This window comes from Leucopleurus acutus (genome assembly GCF_964270905.1).
Source record: "Leucopleurus acutus genome assembly, chromosome: 1".
NCBI classification, from domain to species: domain Eukaryota; kingdom Metazoa; phylum Chordata; class Mammalia; order Artiodactyla; family Delphinidae; genus Leucopleurus; species Leucopleurus acutus.
In genome coordinates, this window is record NC_139142.1 from 65,013,332 (window position 1) to 65,039,400 (window position 26,069).

Consider the following 26,069-nt stretch of genomic DNA (forward strand, 5'->3'; position numbering starts at 1 on the left):
AAATGTCATATATTGTGCTAAATGTTTAAAAACTTAGCATACAACAGGGCATTTAAACTTCACAACTGTCCATAAGGTAGGCATTGTTATTTGGATAATACCAAAGAGAAAAAAGGCTAAGAAAGACTCAGCAACAGCCCCAAGTCAGAAAGGCAAGAGGAGCAGAGCTGAGATTTGAAACGTAGGTCAGGCCCAAAGCTGTATTTCTAACCACTGCTTTACACTGACTATCCTAAGAATATTTAAGCAATTGCTTGTTTGAGGTCTAGTGCTAAGTTCTGAAATTTTGATAAATACAATTCATTCCAGTCTTTTAAACTTTACAACATGAAACTTACAAGGGAAACATCAAATCAACAGGATGAAACACAAGTGGGGGAATATACTACATGAAACCAGTACAAAAGAGTAAACTGGACAGGGTCTGGAAAATTCTCTCAAGTCAAACTGTCAAAAAGTCTACAGAAAAAATAAATTTTCAAAAATAAAGTCTAAAGGGCCTTCCCAAGTCACATTAGCTCTTTCTTTTTTTTAAACTAACTCCAGTCTTCTGTGCCTTTCCTCTGCTATGCCACCCCATCTTTTAAGTAGACTTTCCATGTCTCTATGGCTTATAGATCAAAATCTTCCCTTCAGTGTGATTCTCTCAAAGAACACAATGAGATCCAAGCATTTAAAATTTTTCAATCAGGCTTATATCCCAATTTTCATTGGCCCAACCTCCATTCTCTTGAGCCATCCACAAACCAGTCAGTCAACACTATTCACTGAGCACCAACTGTATTTATAACACAATTCTCCTTTCCATGGATGCTGTAACAGTGCTTATTTCTCACTGGCATGACTACTCATTGGGGACAATTGATCTTTTAATAAATTTTTAAAGAGAAATCATGGCAAGTTCGGCCTTCCTGGAAAAAGTCCTGTAAATCAGCCTAAGATAACAATGTAAGTTTGCCCTCCACAGCCCTCCATTTTGCTAGCACCAAAATAACCCAAAATACACAAATGTGCCCCACAGATTGTCATACAAAAGTGGTTCAATAGAAATTGATTCATGAACACCCAGAGCTGTGAAGAGGTGCTTCCTCTGGGCCATGAGACTGGACAAGTGCTGTAAGTTCTGGTGAATAAAGGTGGGGAGAGAGAGGCGGGTTGAATCAGAAGTTCAGTCAGGTCTGGACAGCAGCAATTCTCAATCCAGTTTAAACGACAGGCACAAAAGGGTTAAACCAGGGGATTTGAAAGGTGGGGGGAATCGTCTTCAGCATATAGAAGCTGTGCAAATGGGCTGCAGGGCTGGGAGAAAAAGACCTAATGATGATTCCTTCTCACTTGGTGAAGTAGGAAAGGTCTCTATATACACAAAATAAACTCTTTGCAGTATGTGGGAACCACTCTTAAGCAAGGCAAGGTGGCAAGTTTAAATGAGAGCTGGAACAGCTCCTCCTGTTTTGTAGATGATGGGCTCACAGACACTTGACTACTGGAGAATAAGCTGAGAAGCGTTGGCCTCTTTTCCTCACTCTTAAACTTGGTAGATATTTCAGTTCTATAGGCCTGTACTAATTTGTGGTTTTATTTTAAAATTTCAAAAATGATAGCAGTGATTTCTCATCTATCACTTTATAAAGGTGCTCCAAGGGACTCTAGGCCCGTGATGCTTTAGAATGAAGAGTTCTATAGGACAAATGTATTTGGGGGAAAGCTATCTGTCACAGTTCCCCTCCAGTAATTTCACAATGTGCCTCAGCTCATTAGCAACGTACAATACTGGTAAAGAAGCTTCCCTGAGCTTGTTTAACCCAGTGTCTACCAAACCACCACCCATTTTTCAAACAACACCTATTAACAGCCATGAAACACACTTTGGGAAACAGCATTCAAAGAGCCAAAGGAGGCGAAAAAGAAAGCATGACATTTCCTTCATTAAGCAGCTCCTAACAAAGAACCAGAGTAAAGTGTAAACAGAAGAAGCAAGCTTTCAAAGATCTCAACAGCCTCAGGATGGGCTCCCTACCTGCCACTGCTTCTGACACTGTGATGGCACTCATTTCTCACGCAGCAACCCCCCCATGGCTTCCTCCTGTCCACGTTAGAATGTAACCAGGCTTTGCTCAGTTTTGCCTCAAAATGTTTGTTCCTGATGTTCTCTCATCGCAAATGTTTACCCATCCCCCAAAGCCTCTGCAGTGAATTGAGTTTCATTTTCTCTTATAAAGACTTTCTCCAACTTTCACAGTTCTCTGAACGTCACTGTTCTGACTGTTGGCAATGCTCATTGTAACACTTAATTGCATAAATTGCATATCCATTCCCCTACTTGCTACCACTTATTTCTCAGCTATCTGTGAATCCCAGTATATTTGACTCTTTCTTTATTCATCTGCAAAATCATCAGGTTGAACCAGTTAAAAAATGATGCTCCCATACCTCGTCTCCCCAGCAACGTTATATGTAACTCCTGTTGGATAAGAAACATGTTTTTTAAATTTTATAAATCTTATTGCCCAAAAGGGCTGTGCACATAAGAAAAATTCAGTCCAAGAAGAAGCACAATTACAAGGAATCTTGAAACTATATGTATACGTGAGGTATACATGAGAGAGAGTTCCACTTTGGAGAAAAACACTGTAATCAAAGGAAAGTATTTTTTGTATAAATAACTCTCTCTCCCTTCAGTAAAGGAACAGTGCTGCCAATAACCCCACAATGGGTACAGAAGAAAGCAATCTAAACCATCTTCAACTACTGTGTGTCTGAATGTACATACACAATCACTAGCACAGAAAACTGGAGTTTGAGAGTCACAGAGAAGGCAGGTATTACCAATAAAATAGCAGTTACACGTTTCCATTTGGGAATGTAAATTCCAGAGGCCTCACACAACTTGTTAGAAATATGAGTTGAAGCAATTCCCAGTTACTTTCTGATATTAAATCTAATTAGCTCTGTAAGAGAAATCCTTATTCTAAATAATTTAATGTCTCCAAATTTTACTGATTTAAGAAACATAAACGCGACATTGCACATTTGCATCATCTTTTTTCTCCCTATTTCTATGTGACTTCTACCAGGAAAGAAACAATACTGGGAAATAACAGTTTGCTCTCCAGGAATTTCTTCTACCCCACCTTCAATACAGATCAACTTAATTTTACAACAATTAGGTTATTCTAAGGCTTTTTCATTCAAAGAGAAAAATTCTGATAAAACTCCAAATATTTTTCTATTTCTTAATTCATATATAATTTTTATTGTTTTTGAAAATCTGTGGTTCCCATGGCTTTATTTTTTGGTAGAACATGCTAGTGTGCAGTTTACCAAATGATTCTCAATTGATTGATTACCAGAGATAGCAATGCAGGAACCTCTCCAGAGGAGGAATTCTCTCAATATTTTGAGAGCCAATTCAAATGCAGTCTCCAAACTCAGAATAAATGGGAGAATTGGTGCTTCTCACATTTTATTTCCAAGCCCAGAGCCAAATCAGAACTACGTGCATATTACTAAGGAAAAAATGCTCAATTAACCCTATCCTTGGGATTGTGAAGTAAATGTACATCTAACATTTCCCTGATTAGTCACGGTTCCATCATCCAAGTAAGAGAACTACCTCTATTTCCGATGAAGGATTCTGGCAGTGAAAATAAATGAGACATTTCATATTAACTGATGCCTAAAAGGGCAAAAAACTTACTTCAATGTTTTGAGCAAAGCAACACTGACTCACTTTAAAACACTATTTAAGGTACTAGAAACTGTAATTAAATCAGGTCTTGAAAGTGCTAAGCAGAAGAAAAGTGTTAATTAGTAAATTAGTAAAAATACCATTTTTAGAGTGGAAAGCTTTCTTTTACCATTTTAAACGTTTACAAAAAACAATTTCTCGGTAAGGTGCAATTTGGAATATTTAGGGAACCTTGATTTATGCCTTCTTTAAAAAAATCATAGCATCTTTCATCCAATGAGCTCAATGCTCTGTAGAATACATTTTTCCTCCCCAAATAGAACAATATAAAATAGAACATAAGGCATCAGAGAGAAAATTTAAATACAGGGCGCAGGAAAGAACATCTCTGGAGAGAGTGGGCATCAGCAAGACAGTCAGCGGACCGGGACTCATACATTTCCAAATGGTGAAGTAAGGGTATAAACAGAGCTTGCTCTAAAATCTCCTTCAGAACTTCATTCAATTGTCACCTTCACAGTGAGGTTTTTTTCTGACCACCCCATTTAACACTGCAAACCCCACTCCCATTTCTGGGACTCCTTAGCCCAGTTTCCTGCTCATGTCATCCCTACAGCACTTATCTCCTTCTTATGTATTCTACAATTGGTCCATTCGCTTCTTGTCTGCTATCCCCACATGAATGTAAGTACCATAAGGGCCCACACTTTTGCCCCTTTTATCCACTGTTGCATCCTCAGTGCCTGGCACCTAGGAGATGCTCAGTAGTTATTACACGAATGAATAGCGTCAGGCCTCTTTATACCAGACATCCAAAGCCCCGGACATCTTTCTGCTTGTGCTGTGAATCTGGAAACACTTTTGTAGAATAAAAATATCACACACCAAAAATAGTTCTTGTAAAGTTACAGACATTTGAAAAATAAATATGTCATATATATTCAGTTGAAAATACTTTTGTAAGTAATACATTGCTTTGGATTAATCAGATAAAGATGAAAGTCAAGAATTTTGCCAACAGTGTTTCTTGCTAACATTACTCAGTTATGCCTTTCAGCTCAGTATATTGTATAGGAAGGATATCTTGTTAAAACAACTGTTGAAGGCAAGTCATGTCATATCAGCCACACTCTGTACCCTATGGGAACTCAAATGTTCCAAACTCTATGTTAATATAATCTTGCTGGTCTGCTGAGCTAAGGCAAAAACCAGTTTTTTGATGCCATGTAAGGCTTCATAAAAGTACCATATTATCTATATGTCTTCCAGAAATAAAGGAAAGCTGAGGTGAAGATTATGCTGAATCAATTTAGGAAGGTAAATATTGCGAACAAATACCATAAAATAACCTAGAAAGGGATTCCAACCTCCATTTATCAACTAACAAGACGTCTATACTCTTCTTGATGTAATTGGTAACATGCTATCTACACAAAAACAAAATTCTCCCACTCAAGGGCTCTCAGTGGCTTTTCAGCACAAGGCTCTCCACTTTCTAAGGCAGGATTCTCATGCAGTACTCTATGCAGCTCTACAATTCTCCTGTACTTTTTTCTTGGGATGTGAAGTCTTATTTTTAGTTATCAACCTCTATTCATTGAAACTGTCTGATGACAAAAGACAAAGACCCCACTTGTTTTTAGGTTTCCGGGGAGTGCTGAGGGAGAGGTAGCAAATAGAAAGACAAGACCAGGGTTTTTTTCTCTTAATTAATGCTATTTCGAGTCTAGTGAGAAACAATTATAGACAAGGTAAAAATGCATATTACCAAAAACTGCACACTTGCTTCATTGGCTGAGGATTTTAAAGGCCAACTCTGATTATTATACACAAACAGACCCATAGAGATGTGAAAGATCTGAAGTCTAAGGTTAATTTTTTAAATAACTCAATATGATTCCACCAATTAATAAAATACAAAGCAAAATGTTAGAAGTTAGGCACAGTACAGATTCTTACGGACTCTGTAAAGATAGTTCATAAAAGAGTTACTAAATTATAGTTATTTATTAACATTCAATAAATCATTGCCTCCCTAAACAAGATTTTAGAGAAGTTAACTTAAGGTTGTAAGTTCTCCCCTTTTGCCAGCTTGGTGGCCAATATTTAGTATCAAGGATGCAGTTTTCCAACTGTTTCTGTGACTACTAGAGGCTGTGATGAAATGTGTTCCAGCAGCCTGCAGAGAGTGGCAGGTGGACCAGAGACCATGGAAGCTCACGAACAAAAGCAAGCATTAGTTGTACTACAGTGATATCAGCTTTGTGAGCTAAGGTAAGAAGAGAGAAAAAACAGCAAGGGCAGGACATACCCTGGAAAGGAAGGTCACGAAGAATTTTAAGTATACAATAATATTTCTGAAGTTAAAAAGAAGTTATCTCCAAACAGAAGAATAAAAATATTTTTAAATGATGCAAGCTTAGTTGCTTAACATATTGCTAACAAGAGAGTCAGATTCCCTTTCAGGATACTCAAACTCATGTTCTTTAAACTTGATGAAAATATAGAAGGACATTATGAAGATCCTGTTAAACCAGATAGCTTTTAGAAATCAAACATCATTTTTAGCAGTAAGTGCACTAAACCTTGAAAGTCAAGTCAGAATTTCTACAAAAACCAGTGTACAAAAACTATCAGAATTCCTGCAAAAGTGGGGTTAGTGCTAGGATTTGTGCACTCCAATAATTAACATACCCTTATTTAAAAAGGTGAAAACCTTCACTTACACAATGGATAAGGGGGGCCTGTATATTGAGTCAAAAAATAAAATACAACACTTCAATTACAAAGTCTAAGGAAATTATAATTAAAATGGGATTTTTCCTTCTCTACTGTTTATCTAGATGGAGATAGGAATCAACTTAATAAGAGTGTGAATCTTCAAGTTCATAGTCAACAGATCAGAAAAATGTTATGGAAAACCTCCCTTCAATATGGTGGTTGTCAAACAATGAATACTAATCACACAAGCTGGTTCTGTCATTAGCAAACACATCTACATCATTGCTCTCATGCAGTGATCTATCTTTAAAAAATGATGCGTCATTCCTGCACCATCACCTGTAACGTGCACGTGTTATGTTTGATTGGCACCTTGATTCACAGGCAACATTTACTAACAAACAGAGTTGAAGGTCATTATTTGCTGATCACTAGTTTATGTCATCCATCCCTGTCCTATAATGTTAACATGTATTTGTTTCTTACATAATGAGATATGAGTTAAGTGGTAGCCATTTCTTTTATAAGTAATTCATCTATGGAACCATTTTTGGCTGCCTATGTATGCCCAAAAAACGTTTGTTATCTGATGAGTTCTTCTTGGTGCTCTATTGATATTTAATTTTTAAAGTATTTCCTGATCAAATCCTGTTGAAGAATGTAGGTAATCACGTAAACCACAGCCAGCATACTGAACCTAGGACAGTGATTCTTTTTACGCGGGCCTCTCACTGTTGTGGCCTCTCCCGTTGCGGAGCACAGCCTCCGGACGCGCAGGCTCAGCGGCCATGGCTCACCGTCCTAGCTGCTCTGCGGCATGTGGGATCTTCCCGGACTGGGTCACGAACCCGTGTCCCCGGCATCGGCAGGCGGACTCTCAACCACTGCGCCACCAGGGAAGCCCTAGGACAGTGATTCTCAAACTTTCTGGTCTGTGAACCGCTTTCATGAGTCAGGAAATCACGTGGTCCATCCACCCAAACCCATGTTCACACAGTAGCCCTTAAATAAATCTTGAAATAGTCACTGCTTGCCCAAGTAGAAAATTTACATAGTCTTCTCACTTCTTCATTGTCATAACAGCCCGTCAGGTGGCCTCTTTCTCATCCACTCCACGCAAACACGGAGGCTAGAAAAATCCCACATACTCCACTATTCCTCAGCCCAAACCCTTCAGTTTATTGAAACCACATAAAATGCCAAATCCAAATTCCTCTCTTTTCCTTCAATGTCCTATAAAGGTCCCCTTCTCATTTCTAGTAAATTCTGAACAGAAACTCTTATTTCCATCCTCTGTCATATACAAACGTGACTTGTTCATTCTCATCCAACAAGGACCAGCTTAAGTTTCAGCCTCTCCAAAAAGAGTTTCCCAATTCCCCACAGCCATAAATGCTCTTGTTCTCCTGGACCTGCAGAGAACTGAGAGACTGATACCATTCTTAAGGCACTTAACATTCTCTGTCTTGTAAGAAAATCATTTGTCAGACTCCATGCCCTCGTACTGATTTCATTTCCTTCATACTATAGAGCACTACCTTTGGAAGATTACATATGTGATTTTGCATATTGGCTGCCCTCCTAGATCAAGTGTAAACTCCATGCCACAGGAGCTGTGGACGTCCTGTTTATCACTGAATACCTAGGGCCTAGGACAATGCCTGGTACTTAGTAGGTATTCAGTAAAGAATTATTGAATCAATAAATTGTTCTATTTCTGTGTTCCACTGATGGCCTGAAACTTCCTTGAGACTGAGGAATGTCCACAGTTTCTCACAAAGAGATGATAAATATTTCCTTGACAAATGAACGTTTGTTCCTGAATAGAGCCAGATAACTTTCAAAACTACCATATCTTCCCCCAACATATTCCATTTCCCCCCAAACATTACCAGATTGCCTAGTAAGGGTAAAATGGAATATTAAAAGCCAGCAATGATGTCACCATCATTTAAAGAATCCTTGTCTAGTGCATTCTATTTCCTGTTGAGGGTATAAACATAAAACTCTTTTTAAGTTGTGGAAATTATTAAATTAAAATACTGATACATGTTTTATTATATATATTTATATTTTTATAAGTTTTCTTGTAACTAAAATACAAATTATAATATGGATCACAAATAAGTCTACATGAAAGAATACTGTGTCCCAAGGTTCCTGTTCTATAAAGGCAGAGACTGGATGTTGAATTCACTACCTGTAATTTCAAGAAAACCAAACGCCTAGAAGTACTGGCTCTGCTAGATACCATGCCATGTGGGCACGTTTCCACACAGTCCTGCCAATTCCAGCCTGACCCAGGGCATCCCCCTTGTTCCAGTTCTAAACAAAGATTTATGACAAATTATGTTCTAGCTTTGTGGATGGGACCACCCAACACATGTTCTCTTGGAACCTCATCCTAATTTAGATCCTGAGACCCCTGGGGGAAAAGACAAGTACAGTAGCCCATACTGCTCTTTAAAGTAGTCAGTGTTTTTGTATTGTAAAGAAATTTCACGTTTGTTATATTAGGTTTGCAGTTTATTGTGTATTTTGCATGCATATTATAGGTTTACCTAAATTTCATAATGTAATACAGTGACTTCTAATACATTACTTTGTAATACTTATCTAATCGAGACTATTTTCTAAATGAATTTTTAAATCCTTTCCTGGTTTTGGTTTTTTTTTGGGGAGGGGGGGCTGTGTGGCATAGTGGGGATGTTCCCATCGATTAGTCCAGAACATTACAGTTAAAGAGCAAGAATATTAATATATTTTCCACTGTTCATTTAAAAGCAAAATTGAAACACACTTTTAAAAAGATACCAATAAAGAATCTCTTCCTCAGAAATGTGACAGTAACATGTAGCTTATAGTTCTAGTTAGCATAACCACTTTATAGTGTACTTCTTATTCAAATAATTTTCAGAATAAATTTGTTTTTAATTTTTTGGCTGTTATGTTGGTTGCATGAGATTAACACTTAAGTGACACATAAAATCAAGACTCCATCCAACATTCTTTAAATAATTTTGTCACTTTTGTGGTTCATAAATGTTAAACAGCATTAATCCATGTAATTAAGGGAATTTAAAATGTAATTATACATTTAAAACATAAAATGCCTACCTTTAAACTATTGCTCTAGAATGATAAGGAGATAGATTTTCATTGGTTGTTTTAATAAATTTAATTATTGCACTTAGTTTCTGAACATTTCTGTATTTCAACATGATGGAAAGACTCAACTAAAAGATTCACTCCAAAATGTGAACTTTATGAAAACTTTCTGGAACTGCCTATTTGGCCACTGAATTGGGTCTCTCCTCAAGATGCATGAATAATCTAGTCATGGTTTTTCTTTATCTTTTTATTATGACCATGTAAGTGGTGACCTAGAAAAGTTTCTTGAGAGCAGAGATCTGTCCTTTTCTGTTCAGTCCCACCTATGTCTTTTTACCAAGTTCTGTGCATCTTCTTTGATGGAAGCTCAATAATGATAATGGTGTTGTTCCAAAGATGATAAACTATTAATTTACCATGATGCTCAATGGTTGGCTCAGAATCACTCAGTAAACAGCAGAGAGATTATGTAACAACCTTCTGGGTAAATGTCTCATGAGGGCCATTTGTGCCCATTAGGTGGTATGGACTAAAATCTAGGAAAGAGGACAGATGCTGAAATTACTTATTTTCAGCACACACTAGACCAAAAATTCACTTTCAGTCTGCCATAACTGTCTAAATTCCATATTAGAAAAAAGACTTCTGAATCAGGATAAAAAATTAAGAGCACCCATACTGTTTTATACTTCAAAAAGTTATTATAAATATGCTTTAATATGTTTATATCAACATAGCACAGTCTCTCTTGAGCATTCTTTGTGCTTTATCATCTTAAATATCTTGCATCCCTATTGGTCTAAACAGTCACCATTCTGCTCATTGGATAGTTGTAATTAGTCCACCACTGCATGAATGCAGGACCAGGTACATAACAAAGAATGCAACCTCAGCTTTCCAACCAGCAGGTTGATGCTCTGACCCCTACGCCTTGTGCTATGATCATGAGTGATGGAGCTGTTCCGATGCAAGCTACTTTCAAATAATGATCCACAAAGTTAATCAAAAGGGCTTCCCTGTTCAATATTTACCTGTTATTCATTGACAGTCACTGTCTGCATTGCCATCTATGATGTATAGAGTGGGATCAGGAATACTGAGCTCAAACAGAACCTCAGTGCCTCGCTGAACTACCAGGCACAATAAAAGCTGAATTAAGCTGCTCTTCAAACCACCCCTGACACTAAGTATGTCTTCATGAATTCCATAGCAGCAAAGCATTGCTCTTTCATGGATTTGGAGCCCAAATTAGCTGCTGATAATAAGAGAAATGAAAAGATGAACCACCACATGAGGGGGAAAAAAAGAGATATTAGGTATCAAAACATAAACATGGAGGGGAAAATAGTAATTTCCTGTACTTGGACAAAAAAATATTATTCCCTTCTTGATGTGATCTCCTTGCTTTTATGTACTAGGAAAGTCATATCTATCCTGAAAATTATTTTTCTCATTTTAATACACATTCAACATTTTAAGCCAAAAAATAATAAGAAAATACTGATCTTTTTATGTGTTAGGTATTTAAAAGCTGTCTGTCAGTCTGTCAATCAAATGTACCCAGAAGGGAATGTTGACCAGACTCCATGTCCACCCCTGAAAAGAGACAGGTAATCAGACTGATCATAATACAATTCTCCCATTTTATTTTTTAACCATCAGCTAGAGAGCAAGTCTTAATACGAGACCTTATTAGTCACATTATCCATGCAGCATGGCAGGTTTGAATACAGGTGTTTAAAGGAGGAAAGTCATTCCAAATGTTAATCCTCTTTTAACTAATTTTTCCTGAACATTTACTTAGGAATGGTAAACAGTTTTTGAGCATTTAGTATGTACCAGGCATTGTTCTAAGTTACATGTATTAGTACACTTATTCTCCATGATAAACCCTATGAGAGAGACTACTATCATTACTCAGAAGAGGAAAATGGGGGAGAGCTTATGTAACTTATTCAAGATCACTCAGCAAAAAGCAGTGGAACCAGGGTTTGCACACATCAGTCTCCATCAGAGCCTGTACACTTACCCTCTACACTGAAGTTGCCTCTAATTGCCTTTAGCACTACTGAAGAGGTAAGACAATCCCTGGCCTTTAATAAGCACCTTAAGAAGATTTGTGGAGTAAATAAATGAATTAACATCTCTAAGGAACTTGCAATTTTATTGAGAAGATATTATCCACACACACACCCACACACTCTTTTATCCTTTAACTTTTATAAGTTTATGTCATGCCTCACCACTCTGTGTATGAGTTCCTAAAGGTATATATTTACATATATATGATTGAGTGCCCCCAAACATGTGATACAGAGTAAATGACACATGAGGATTTAATCTTGGGCTCCATATTGACTTCCCTCTCTTCTCTATCCCCCCTCAATCCACTCTATCAGGAAATCCTGTTGGCTGTTCCTTCAGAATAGGTCAGAATCCTAAGTCTTCTCATCACCTCCACTTCTACACCATTGGTATGAGCCACCTTGCTTATGGTCATAGTCTCTAATCTGGTCTCCCTTCTTCCACCCTCATGCCCCTGAAGCATATGCTTAGCCAGCTGCCAGACTGATCCTAAAAATTACAGTATGTCCCATTACTCCTCAATTCAAAAATCTTCCCAAGGCCCCATTTTAAGTAGAGTAAAAGCCAAAAGCCTTACATGGCCTGCCAGGGTCCTATGTGTGACTTTCCTATCACCTCGATGAACTGTCCCTTGCTACTGTCCTCCCTGCTCATACAGACCCCACCACACTGTCTCCCTTGTGGTCTTTGAACACATCAAGAATCCTTGAGCCGCAAAGCCTTCACTCTGCCTAGAGTATCTTCCTCTGCCTATCCAGATGCGTAACTCTCTCACATCCTTGGAGGCAAATGTCATACTTTTAAATGGAGCCTCACCTATTTGAAACCATAACAAAAACTTCACCTCAACACCCCTAATTTCTTCTTAACCTGTATTTTTGTTCCATAGCACTGACCACCAAACAGACTATGTGATCTACTTGGTTTTCAACATTTGTTGTTTACTGCCTGTCTCTAATGCCCTCGAACTTGCAGGGCAAAGATTTTGGTCTTTGTTCATCGACATATCCCAAACAATAGTTCCTAGTTATAGAACGTACTCAATTAATGTGTTGAATTAAGAGAGGAAAGAAACCACTGTGGATAAAGCCAAGGCACAGAGATAGTGCACGTCTTGTACCTAACACAAGTAGACACATTTCACAGATAGAAGCAGAGAGTCTGGGTTGAGAAAGACGTTGGGGGAGAAGGGGAGGCAAACTAGAGCAAGACTGGTGGGTTTTAAACACTAAGCTATAGACACCATGTGGTGAGAATGAACAGTCAATGATTTTGAGCAAGGAAATTTGCTAGAAACATTACTTTAATCTGATAACTATTTAAGGCAGCCCAGAAAGGAAATTTGTACTGTCTTGCAAGGTACTTTGTGTACAGTAAACTCAAGTACTTAATAAAACTAAATGAGGGCTTCCCTGGTGGTGCAGTGGTTAAGAATCTGCCTGCCAACGCAAGGAACACAGGTTCGAGCCCCAAACCAGGAAGACCCCACATGCCGCGGAGCAACTAAGCCCGTGCGCCACAACTACTGAGCCTGCGCTCTAGAGCCCGCGAGCCACAACTACTGAAGCCTGTGCGCCTAGAGCCCATGCTCCACAACAAGAGAAGCCACCGCAATGAGAAGCCCGCTCACCGCAACTAGAGAAAGCCCGCGTGCGCCAACGAAGACCCAACGCAGCCAAAAATAAATTAATTAATTAAAAAAAACTGAATGAGATGAGAGATAAGACGAGTAAGGGGGAGACCTTACTCCCCCTCCTGCTCGAGGGCTTTTTGTTTGTTCATTTGCTTGGTTTAAGGTTTTTTCCATGTAAAATAGAGATAAAATACAGTTCACTGGGTTGCTTTGAGGATCAATTGCGAAACACCAAGAAGTGCTTGCAAATTTGTTGGTCTTTAGATGCAGAGGTTGATATAAAGTGGATCCCAAGCAGAGACATCAAGCAGTTTAGAAATATAAAACTTGAATTTGGAAAGAGGTAGGGCTTGATATAAAAGTTTTGGATTCATCCATTTCTGTGTGATAACTGCAGTGTAACAGCAGATGAAGTTTCCAAAGGGGAGACCTAATTTGCCTCCACACTCAAGGGTACACAGCTGGGAACACAAAGGACACTGAATGTTTAAGTGACTAATGTTCAAATATAAGAAACTTCCCTCCTCTACAGGTAAGGCTTTAAGCTCCTCAGAGTCTTATTCTTTTGCAGCAATAGATTTCATTAGACTATCCTTCAGTAGAGGATGAATGTTTTTCTGAGGAAAACTATCATCCTACTCCAAAGGGCCACATCATTCTTTTTAAAGGGGATAAACTGCTGGGCCAGACTGACTCAGATTATTCTGCTATAAATAGTCACCAGATTAAACTCTATCAGCTGTGTAAACCGAGCAACTGGCCTACCGTCTCTGAGCCTTCATTTTCTTCAGTGCAAAATTAGTATACTACTTACTTACTTCAAAAATAGTTATTTGGGGGGCTTCCCTGGTGGCACAGTGGTTGAGAGTCAGCCTGCTGATGCAGGGGACACGGGTTTGTGCCCTGGTCCGGGAAGATCCCACATGCCGCGGAGCGGCTAGGCCCGTGAGCCATGGCCGCTGAGCCTGCGCGTCAGGAGCCTGTGCTCTGCAACGGGAGAGGCCACAACAGTGAGAGGCCCACATACCGCAAAAAAAAAAAAAAAAAAGTTATTTGGGTCAATTATCATAATGCCTAAAAAACCACAGAACACCACAGTTGGAACCTGTTATTTCCTTTCCTTCTGATTTAAGCTAATCAATTACCACATCTGTATTACTAGTTATGGAAAACCAGCCAACACAGAAGCAAGAATGGTGAAACTGAAACCTAACTTCATTATCAAGAGTTAAAACTTCTCTTGTCCACAGAAGGATCAATTTAGCCTCACAATGAAAGGCCTCAGCATCAATGGGTATTTCCTTTTGATGGCAGAATAAATCCAGCTGTATTGTCTATGTCTCAGAGCCTCGAATTTTGAGGACACTCTGTACCACAGCAGTCATTTGTATCCTGCAAATTTCTCCTGAACAGAGCGAATAAAGGTATCTGTGGTGCAAGTGAACCAAACTTGCCACTAGATCCTTATAAAAATACACAACTGGACTTCCCTGGTGGTGCAGTGGTTAAGATATCCACCTGCCAATGCAAGGGACACGGATTCGATCCCTGGTCCAGGAAGACCCCACATGCCATGCAGCAACTAAGTCCCGTGTGCCTCAACTGCTGAGCCTGCGCTCTAGAGCCCACAAGCCACAACTACTGACCCTGTGTCCACAACTACTGAAGCCCACACGCCTAGAGCCTGTGCTCCGCAACAAGAGAAGCCACTGCAATGAGAAGCCCATGCACCGCAACGAAGAGTAGACCCCGCTCGCCGCAACTAGAGAAAGCCTGCGAGCAGCAACGAAGACCCAACGCAGCCAAAAATAATAAATTTATTTTTTTAAATATGCTACTTAAAATCTGCCTGCCCATAATTTTAGTTTAGTCTCCCCTTCCCCAAGGCATTTCACAAGTGCGATAAATTAAAAAAAAAAAAAGACAAAACAGCATTCTTCATTCCTACCAGCCTCATATAAATTGTTACTAGCTTTGGGCAAGCAGCATTCAGAAAAGAGGGTAAACAATCTTGCTATCAGATGAATTTATAGATCGTCAATTTTACAAGAACTCAAGAATTTCTCCTACCCTCCACTTTCATCCCCACTGGATGTGTCTCCAAATCTCTCCTTTTAAAAACATGGTGACATGACCACCACTGCTTTCACTGATATTAATTCAAGACTTAGGACACCTGGTGAATTTCTCCAGGGGATGAGAACTGGAGCTGCTGCTTATTTTCCCCTTGCAAGCCATCAAGCAGTTAGGCAGTCCCTGGAAAAGCACGCTGCTTCCCTGGAAGTGAGCAAAGACCACGCTGTTATCACAGGTATCCCCCGCTTTTCTAAAATTTGCTTTACACCACTTTGCTTTTATGAAAGACTACATTAGTACCTGTTTTCAATAACTGAAAGAAATCGGAAGAGGACTTTCACATTTGGGGAAAGGGCAAAAGCGAAAATAGCCTTCAGTGTTTGTTTTGCGGTGAGAAGTTACAGAGGCAGTGAGCTCACCCTGAGCAGTGAGAGGCACCACCAAGTTCCTTCCCCAGGAACTATGCTCTGCATCTCAGCATCAAACCCTCATAGCTTTGAACTATGTTTGTGAGCATGTGTCTTCATCTCCGTTTATTTTGTGCATCTGTTAGCAAAACGGGTCCTAAGGTAATTGCTTCTTCACTTTACATCATTTTGGCTTACAAAGGCTTTCCTAGGAATGCTCTGCTTTCTGATGGCAAGGGAATCCTGCACTGCAAATGTTAATTCTTCATCAGGAGATCCAGCTGGTGTCTAAAGCACATGGAATGGGAAACTGTGCCCAACAGAGCCATGCCAACTCAATTTCACTCCTAAACCAATTTTGTTAGTGTGGTTGGAGAGTGGAAGCAAAGAGAAGGATCATCAAAAAGACCATGCGCCTCTTCTGGTTTAAAGTCCAAGGCATGCAATTGGCGGTGATTCACCCTGAGCACCCCTGACAGGCAATAGTCAAGGAAATGAGGCTGTTATGGAAGCTTATGTTGGTTGAAATGCAAGTGATAAGAATTGCTAGAGAGAGAAACAGGCCTCTCGTCATTGGCACCTAATGAGAAAAAGCAAAGAGTGAAGCCTTATATATAAAATCTTCTATGTAAATACTACTGCATTTAGTATTTATTGCAGGGAGTCTTTATAAATGAGCTGAAGGAAGGGAAGGGAAATTAGGTTTTAAATAAGATACGATGATAGTCTATTTAATCACATAAATATCAAGTGCTCAATTCCAAAGAATCCTCACACTAATATGTGAATCACAAAGGTCTCAAGTTGGCCAACAGAAAATCACTCAAGTATACTTTCCTTACACTCTGGTTATTGAACCAAAATCCTCCCAGAAACCACACCTCTCTCTGCTTTGAGAACTAGATGAAAACACCTCAATCCTGAACACAGTAAGTAGCATTCTTTTTAAGCAACCTAAGGATTGATGTAGCAGATGTGGCATGTGAGAGAATGAGTTTGTAAAGTAGCCAGAAAACTCCGTCTAATCACTTAACGGTTACCTCTCATACATGTACATATCCTGATCTAAAAAAAGCTGTATGGGACTTCCCTGGCGGTGCAGTGGTTAAGAATCTGCCTGTCAATGCAGGGGACACAGGTTAGATCCCTGATCCGGGAAGATCCCACATGCCGCGGAGCAACTAAGCCCGTGAGCCACAACTACTGAGCCTGCACTCTAGAGCCCGCAAACCACAACTACTGAGCCCATGCGCTGCAACTACTGAAGGCCACGCGCCTAGAGCCCATGCTCCGCAACAAGAGAAGCCACCGCAATGAGAAGCCCACGCGCTGCAACAAAGAGTAGCACCCGCTCGCCACAACTAGAGAAAGCCAGCAACGAAGACCCAACGCAGCCAAAATAAATAAATTGATTAATAAATTTTTTTTAAAAAGCTGTATGTTTCTCGAGCCCACTATACCCTTCTCACCATTAGCTTCATCCTCTAACTTTCTACCTTTCAATGATGGACTCTCTAGATTAAAATACTGAGAGGATAGAGAAGGATTTTTCTGCTGAAAATTTTATCACTAGTTCTTGTTTTTTCTAACTAAAGAATTTAAATTCCCCACACAAGAAAGCAGTAAAAGTTCAGAAAGGAAACGCAAACTGCCACAGGAAAAAATATATGTTGTGTAAGACAGCAAATCTCTACAGAAAGTAGTTTCTATATGGAAGGTGACTAGTTTCTAACTTCCCTTAAATAAGTTGCTTGTGGACAAATTAGAGCACTTGGCCCCAGATATCTGTCAGCTGAGGCAACTTGTGGATGGATTCACAAGGAAAATCTATATATGTGGATATAGAACTATCAAAGATGACATGCATATAAACACACTTATACATAAGGATAGACACCAAATTGTTAGTGGTAGCTGTCTATGGGTGGTGCGATTACAAATGCTATGTTTTTTTCTTTATGTTTATATGCATTTTCTAAATGCTCTGGAATGAAATATGTTGCATCTCTATTCACAAAGAGCTTTTCCAAAAGAAAACAATATAACTAATCTAGCAATCGCAACCCACCCCCTAGGCCACCAACCCAGAGCCATTGCATTGGACTTAATGAAAGGTAATTCCAAGAGTATCCCCTTAACACAAGTTGATGTCCTGCCACAGTGTACTCGATAAGCTCCAAAGTAACACAAATCCAAGGTCATTACTGAGCAGAGGACAGGGAATTCCCTGAATCAATAGACAAATACATGGAAATAAAATTTCTGAGTAAAGTTGAAAACAATCTCTCCCCTTGGTTGTTGGTCAGACTATTAAGGGGGGTATGCTGTTTAGGTATCTTCTCATTTAAGTGGATAAAAAATCCTGTTGCATTTTTTCTTCTGTAAGCTTATACATACTTTTAACACAGATCATAATACTTTTTAAGTGGCATTTCCATTTTAATGTATTTTCCATTGGAAATTTAAGAAAACATAATCTTCCTAAGCATATGAAATTTCCTGGTGTATGAAATTAACAGTGATGCTGAATGTTCACTAAAGTTCACAATTATTCCTTATAATGCAATACTGTATTTTGAATGCTATGAAAGTGGAAATTCTTGCATCTATATTACATAACACATGGTAATAAATCGCAAATTTAACATACAGCTCAGGATGTGTTCCTTTAGGAACGTTAAATTCAACATTTTCATAGTCATAATGGCTTATCTTGCTGGAGGCTAAATGATTATTTCCATTTTGTAAACAAGAGCTCTGTGAGGTGAATAGTTGTACCCTAAGTTAGATGAGTAACAAAGCACTGCTCATTTAGTGAGTTTTTACTATATGCCAAGCAGCATAGTAAATGTTTTTGTGGTTTAGACCTTACGCTCTGCAGTCAGACAGATTGGAGGTCTAACGCAAGGGTCAGTAAACTCTTTCTGTAAAGGGCCACACAGGAAACATTTGAGGCTTTGTGGGCCATATGGTCTCCGTCACCACTACTCAACTCTGTCATGGGAGCACAAAAGCATACATAGACAGTGCATAAGGGAATGGGTGTAGAAGTGTTCTAATAAAACTTTATTTACAAAAACAGGCAGTGGGAAGGGGCAACAGATGTGGCCAGTGAGTCATAGTTTAGTGATGCTAATCCAAATCCCACCATATCCTACCTTCTTAACCTTGAGTGAGCTACTCTAGAAGTTATCTGTAAAATGGTGGTAATAAACATACCTAGTGCCTACGTTTATTGTAAAGACTTTTAAAATGTATATATTAAGCTAATAGCCCACTGCCAGACATCAGTATCTGGTAAAAGATTAGTAATGTTAGCCATTATCATCTTCTTTATCATCACATTGACCCTCAAAACAACTATGAGATAATTATCATTTTTGCCTCCATTTCAGAGGTGAGAAAACAGAAGCTTAAAGAGTTCAGTAACTTGGCCACTGTCCCACATCTAATAGATAATTGTGGGGCTAGGATCAAACTCAGATCCATTTCCAGGAGGTTTAGCTCTCTCTAGCAATGATTAAATATTACTGCGTGGACTTGTGGATCTAAATTGGACTAAAGCATAATTCTTCTACTCTGATGCATAAACTAAGACCAAAAATTCACTAAAGACATCTTTACAAACAACACACAGAACAAGCTGTTCTTAAGGTGAAGAGTTTATAGGTAAGTTTGCTCTATTATTTTTTAAATCTGCGCACAAGCACATTAGTCTCCGTCCCTCTCTGAAACCACCCGTTAGCGATTTTGAACACTGTAGTTGAACAGCATGCCTACAAAAGGCTCATTGTAGCTCTATTCCTGTAACCTTGACCTTTACTTTCTGTTCTCAAGTTTCTAGAGTTCTCATACATACTGCAGGTGTCACTAACCAATTATTTTTAAAAATCTAGGCAGTCACTTCTCTCATAATGAAAATATACACTCTGGTGAAGCCAATTAATATTCTTTCATTTTAAATCATGCCTCCTGTGCCTGTGCAGTTTTACTCTCTGGCATTCCTTTATCTTGAATTACAAGTGGTCTGTGAGGAGAAAGGCAAATATGAAGCACCTCAAGCCAAGAAAAGCAGTGAATTTGTGGATAGGTCCTGAACTGGATTTCATATTGGGAGAGTCCTCCAAGATGTTTATAAATCAAAAATAACTTCAAACTAACAGACACAGGATGACTGCACACTCTTCCATGCAAAGCACACTAAATAACTTTCTAAACAGAGGAGGCGCTGAGGCCATGGGCCACTCCACGGCAGCTTTCCTGCCTCAGGTCTAAGCTGCTTCCAGAGCTGTTCTCTAACAGGCAGTCCGTTCCACACTCCGCCCCTCCTGAAAACCCCTCCAGGGCCCCCACAGGAGGGCAATCTACCAGATGCCTTTGCTCCCCTTCTCCAACCTTAACTGTCGCCTTTTCCCCCAGCCCTCCACTCCTGACACGTGCCATTTGTGATCTGCTACACAAGAAATACTCTTCTTTTAGCCTAAATCACTACCTCAGGCACCCCTCCCCCAAATCAGGTATCTCCTCCACCATGAGGACTCCACGGCCCACCTTGACTATTAAAAATACCTCTTGCATGGTGCCACTTCCACAGTTTGCACTCATCTCACCAGAGGCACCTCTCGCATGGAACCCCAATTACTGGTTTACATCTCAGTCTTCTAGGCTCCTGGAGGGTAGAAGTCTCTTAGTCACCTTTGACCAAGTCAGTTTGTGTAAAATAGCACCTGACTCGTGGGTGGCAATCAAAATACATTCGTTAAATGAATAAATTAATTCCTTTTAAAGCTAGTCCTAAATAATACACTTGTATGCCATCACATTACCAAGATACGCTACTTGAAGTCATTTGCAGGCAAAATCATTGGTGTGATGCTAAAATTAACTGGGAGAAACCACCAGAAACCATGCTGAGGTCTGAAAGGCATGATGTGGAAATCAGAATTCATTTGGACGTTGAAAGGCTTGAAGCAGTTCTTGCTGCGAAGTTCAACGTCTGTTTAACATGCAGATTCTATTAGAGCTCTTTATGAAGTTCACTGTATATTTCGCTTTTCTCAATTCTTAGGTATTTACTGATCCAAACACAACTGGCGTTAATTATTCTAATGTGCGTGAGGTGGGGGATGAGGAGCCAGTATAATAGCAATCAATCAATCGGGTTCAACAACCAGTAAAAGAACTTGCTGCTGCCACTGGAGCCTCCTTGACCTTTCCCTCCCCTTCAGCACTGGTGACCATCTATCCCCCAGCAGCCTGCCTGACAAGGCACCTGTCTTGTTCTCCTTAATTGGGAGGACACGTGCAAGTGGTTAGCACTCTGTCTGGCACAACACAGCAGATGAAGACTGGTGAATTTCTTCTTTCTTCATTCATTCTCCTCCTCTTACTCCTGGACCCTGTTAATTCCTTCCCTCTTCTGAGTCTGAATCTTCCCACTTCAAACCCCTACTTCGTGGCAAAGGCCAGCCTCAATACTGTCCCGAACAGGAGAACACCCTCCTTCCGGGTTTGTCCCTCCAGGCCCAGGTTAATTTCTCCAATCCCTGTCATGGTGTCTGAAATTACTCTGTTGGAGAAACCACCCTTTTTTGCTTGAATTCTTTACTTGGAGTTGCTTATTAAAATTCAAATGGAAGAGTAACATTATCAGTTAACAACACCTGACCCTCAATGAGGGGGACAGACAAAAATGTATGCCCCGCCTCTTTGGGGAAAGGCCCAGGCATGAAACACTACCCAGGTATCCAGGTGGAGTGAATTTCACAGAGGAGGAAGATGGGCTTGGAATGGAGAAGACAGGAAACAAAGAGAACCCTCACAACCTTGCCAATGTCTCCTTCTCTTTAGGTGATACCTGTCTAGTCAATTACAAGCACCTTCTCAATCTTGGCTGCACTTTGAGACTAGGAACCCTGAGTTAAACCTCTTTGTTCAAAATAGGTACAGCAGTGCCTACTGACATGGCACATAGCATAGGGTCGATAAATATCAGTAACTTAACTTCCAGTCTCCCCAGACTCATCTTAAAGCTGTGCTCAACAACAGTCATTTCAAGGATGCCCGATCTTCCTCGAATCCCTCTACAGTAGTATCCAACCAGATAGCTAAATTGTGGCAAACTTTAAGGCCCTAAAGGCCTTTCTCAGCTGACTCTTTCCTACCTAGTTATCTTTCCCCACAATCACATATTAACACAAGTAATTTAATGAATTTATTGCTACAATTCCATCTCATATCTGGGAAAGTTTCCTTTCCTGTGACTCAAATATCTTCTTGTCTTTCTTTAAAAATAAAGTTTAAAGTTATCCTAATTATTATGGAGGGGGATATCTTTTTTTCCAACTCGTACATACTACTTTTACTTTTATGACTGAAAATAGAAAAAAATAAGACAACTGTTTTAAGTACAAATAACCATGTCATCTCCTGATCCAGTCTACTACTTTATAGATGGGTTCACTAAAATCTAAAGATACTATTGCAAACTATAAGGAGAGCTAAAAATGGAGAGAGGCGTCTGGGATCTAAAAGTTTCAGTACTTAGCAAAATGACAGCTTAACATAAAGCAATAAAATTTATAAAGTATTTACAATGTGGTTAGCATTCTTGAAAACACTGTATTCCTACCCTTTGCCAAAAAACTTAATATCACCAATTACAATTTGAAGTTTTAAACTGTCCATGTCATAGTCATTTAATGTAAGAAGTTAGGGTAACTACCATTATTCTGAAACCATAAATTATGGACATTTTGAAATAATTAATCACAGGTTTCATATTCCTATGCACTTTAAACTTCCAATATCATTGAAATGATTTAATTATTTTAATAATTCCCAGTAACAGCTAAATGCAACATATAAAATGCTTTAAAATGTAAAATAATTCACAATAATTATAAAGCCATAGAATTACAGTTGGAAGGAATATCACTCCTCTTAAGTGATATATGCTGGTAAATATTTAACAACTACGTGGGGGTAGAAAAGCATCTAATTTGCAGCATTTTCCAATTTCCATAGTGAAAATACTTTGCCCAATTTCAAGTCACCAGTATGAGGTCAGGGGTCAAAGAGTTGGAAAGATGAGCATACAGCCTGCTCTCATGAGCCTATCCAAGTTGGCTCCAGCACATCCTAGATATGAGAGACCAGACAGTCCTCAACCCTTTCCACAGACTGACCATTTCTTTATAACTCACGGTACCCTGAACACTTACTGATGTAATACCCATACGTCATTATGTTTACATGTCTACCTACCAACTACTATAGTGGCTTTCAATCTTTTTTTGGATATAAAACACAGTGACAAACACATTTTAAGTGATAACCACACCCCATGTACACACATACGTGCAGTTTTAGGTACAAATACACACACATAAAAACCGGAAGCCTCACAAGATAAAACACACTCTTCCTAAGTGCGATGCACTAAAATTTTCTATTACCTTCCAGCTCATTTTTAAATATCTAATCTTGATCCACCAAATTGGATTCATACCCCAATATTCCAGTAGGGCCCCCCCAAATTAAAAAACAGTGCTCTACTAGACGCTAAGCTCATTGAAGATAGGATTATATGTCTCTTGTCTATGTCTAGCCCTGTGTCTAGTAGTAATTATTGAGGCCCAAGAAGGTTAAGTAACTGCCCAAAGATGAACCTGCCATCTTTGATAAAAGAGCCCTCAAGGCAAGTGATAATTCATTACACAGAATCAGGATGTTCATGGCTTGACACAGAAAGCTAGAGGGTCTTCTAAGACAGCCACTCCTTCAGCAGAAATTAATGGAAAAGTTTTTTTTAATTGTACTAAAGCCATCAATGATGGAACTTTGGCCGTTTACCCACCGTAGCATTATGGCCAGCACTGCCGTCTGCCTAGGATGACTAAGCAAATCTGAGTGATCAGCATTTCCCTTTTACTGATAACGTTCACCCCTAAAAAGTGTTGAAAAGATACCCATCTTTTTCACAAAACATTTTCAATCCTCTAGGGAGGGGACCTATATAAAGGCCGGTTAATAGTAAATATATTATATAGAATATACATACTCCTATATATAATATATATTAACACCAGCTTTCCAATAACCAGCAGCCAAAGGTGTAGCTGGAGAAAACACTCAGGAAAATAAAGTCAGGATCCACAGCTTTTTCTCTTCAATGTGCTCTTGCACCACACGCTTTTTTATAGGTGCTATTAAATGTTCACTATAGTTTCAAGACAATCCAGATAAGCATCTTCACTAAAATACACAGCACCATTAATCATCTCAGTGACAATGCTCCCATTTAACATCTTGGGGATTTCCTCCCCTTCTTCATCATTTATTTGCCAATATTTCCTTGTTATGAATATCCCCCTAGTGACTTTCTCTGGCAGTCACAGCTGTGCTGCCTACTGTGTCTACCTTGACTACAAATAACACCAATTCTTAAAAAAGCAAGCCCTTCAGATGACACCTACGGTTAGAAGAGACGCCTTCCTGTGGACTGAATTCCTGGAGACGGAGGAGACGCCATCCACCCATCCTCACTCTCGGGAGTTTAAACAGATAAGCCTCAGCCTTTAAGTAGACAGGAATGTCAGACACGTGACACTGGCTTAATTACAAATGAGCAACAGTTGGCTGAATGGTCAACAATTAACGGCTGCTTTAATACGGTCTTTAAAGGACCCCCTTCTTCTACAGCAAAAGGCTTCCTCAAAGTATCCACGAATCACAACAAAGCAGCAAAATCACTAACAAATTACAGAAACCTGACCACCAAGAGCCTCAGTAATTATGACTCACAGATAATAAGAATTTTCAAAAAATATTCATCAGAAAAAAATCTGCATTAGAATTACACTAATTCTGAGGGAGAGAATAACACTATCTAGACAACAGATTATCAAGAAATAAAGCCAGAGATAAATAAGTTGCAAAGATACAGGAAAGAGTCCCAGTGCCATCCATTTTGCAACCATTTCAGAGAGCATCCTCCAGGGGCTCCAGGATTTCTTGATATTTTATAAAATGGAAACCATGAAAGAAAACGCTCTACATCCAACTGGAGAAGTAAATAAAAGTAGAACTCACCAGCTTGTATTCAGAAAGGAGGTTTAAGGAAAAAGGGTACTTTCTTCAATAATGAAACTCTATTGCCAAAGAAGAGTTTGAAGTCAAAAACACACCCAAGTGTATTTGAAAAGTATATCCAGAAAGGCTAATGCCTTCAGTGAAATTATGTTTACCTTACTTTACATTTTCTATAGGGGGGTTTAATTAATTAAAAGTAAATGTTGCTTCCATCAATATTTCATAACTTTTCTGGAAAGCATAAATTTTTTCATTTGGGGGAAGACTCCAATTTAGATTATTGTGTTAGACAAACAAAAACCAAAAACTTTCTTCTTAGCAAAAGCAATACAAGTCAAGCTAAGATACATTAAAATGCCTTTCCTTCCCAGAGCAGAGTGTTTATTTCAGTGATAGCAACAACACCTGGTTACCAACAGTGAAGATTCTGTTAAGTAATGGACAAAGCAAATGGCAGCAAAGGCAGAGGACTCAACTTCAATTTAACTGTCCTGTAAGGTACATAGTAATTAGCTGCAAAGCTCTGAAATCTTAGCTAGCATGTTAAGTCTGCTACATGACAGTATAATTTGACTTCTTAAAGGATTATGCAAATTACAACTCATCATTCCATTACAGGACTGGAAAAAAGTGACAGCTAATTTATACATAACACACCTTTCAAATCCCTAAGATGCATAGCACCTGTGCAACGTATTTTGCCGAGATTTTCTTGCATATAAGTACTTGTTTATTGCAATATAACGAAGCTTACCTAAGAGGTTTAATATAGTCATTAAAAAAAAAACCTTTTAGACCACAATTTCAAAAGAATAAACATTTTTTTCTGTCTTGATTTCATAGGCAAAATTTTTGGTTGTTTTTGTTTGTTTTGTTTTGTTTTGTTTTTCCCCACTAAATTAGAGAAATATAAGGTTTCAATACAAGGACATTTTTGAATAGCTGGCAACCACAAGCACTGATGCACGAGCCAGAAGGAAGACTCACAAAGATTTCAACATACTTCTGGTAGGTAGATTCACAGTAGATTCCGTCATATCTGTAGATTTTCCTACATTCTGATTGGTTGGGCAGAGGATGCTGGGCAGTTATTCTGTAGAGGCATCAAAAACAGATAGACATGACTAGAGGTTCTCTACAGTCAACCGGAATGCAGGATAACAAGTATGTTGAAATTTAATATTATTTGCTTTTTTATGCTTTTGAGCTATATACATAAAGCAATGTGTACATACATTTTAGAACATTAACT

The 26,069-nt window shown here is 39.0% G+C and overlaps 1 protein-coding gene across 12 annotated transcripts in view; it reads right to left on the reverse strand.

Moving 5' to 3' along the window:
* Nucleotides 1-26,069, reverse strand: part of NPAS3 (neuronal PAS domain protein 3) — a gene marked incomplete at both ends in the record, with an annotated part of 868,696 nt that overhangs the window by 732,871 nt on the left and 109,756 nt on the right. For 5 of the 12 annotated variants that reach the window (XM_082853397.1, XM_082853399.1, XM_082853398.1 and 2 more), the window contains one exon: nucleotides 25,821-25,910. The exons of the other annotated variants lie outside the window; for them this stretch is intronic. In XM_082853397.1, the coding sequence (XP_082709523.1) occupies nucleotides 25,821-25,910 (90 nt within the window). The remainder of the gene's footprint in view (nucleotides 1-25,820; nucleotides 25,911-26,069) is intronic. 12 annotated transcript variants of the gene reach the window in all.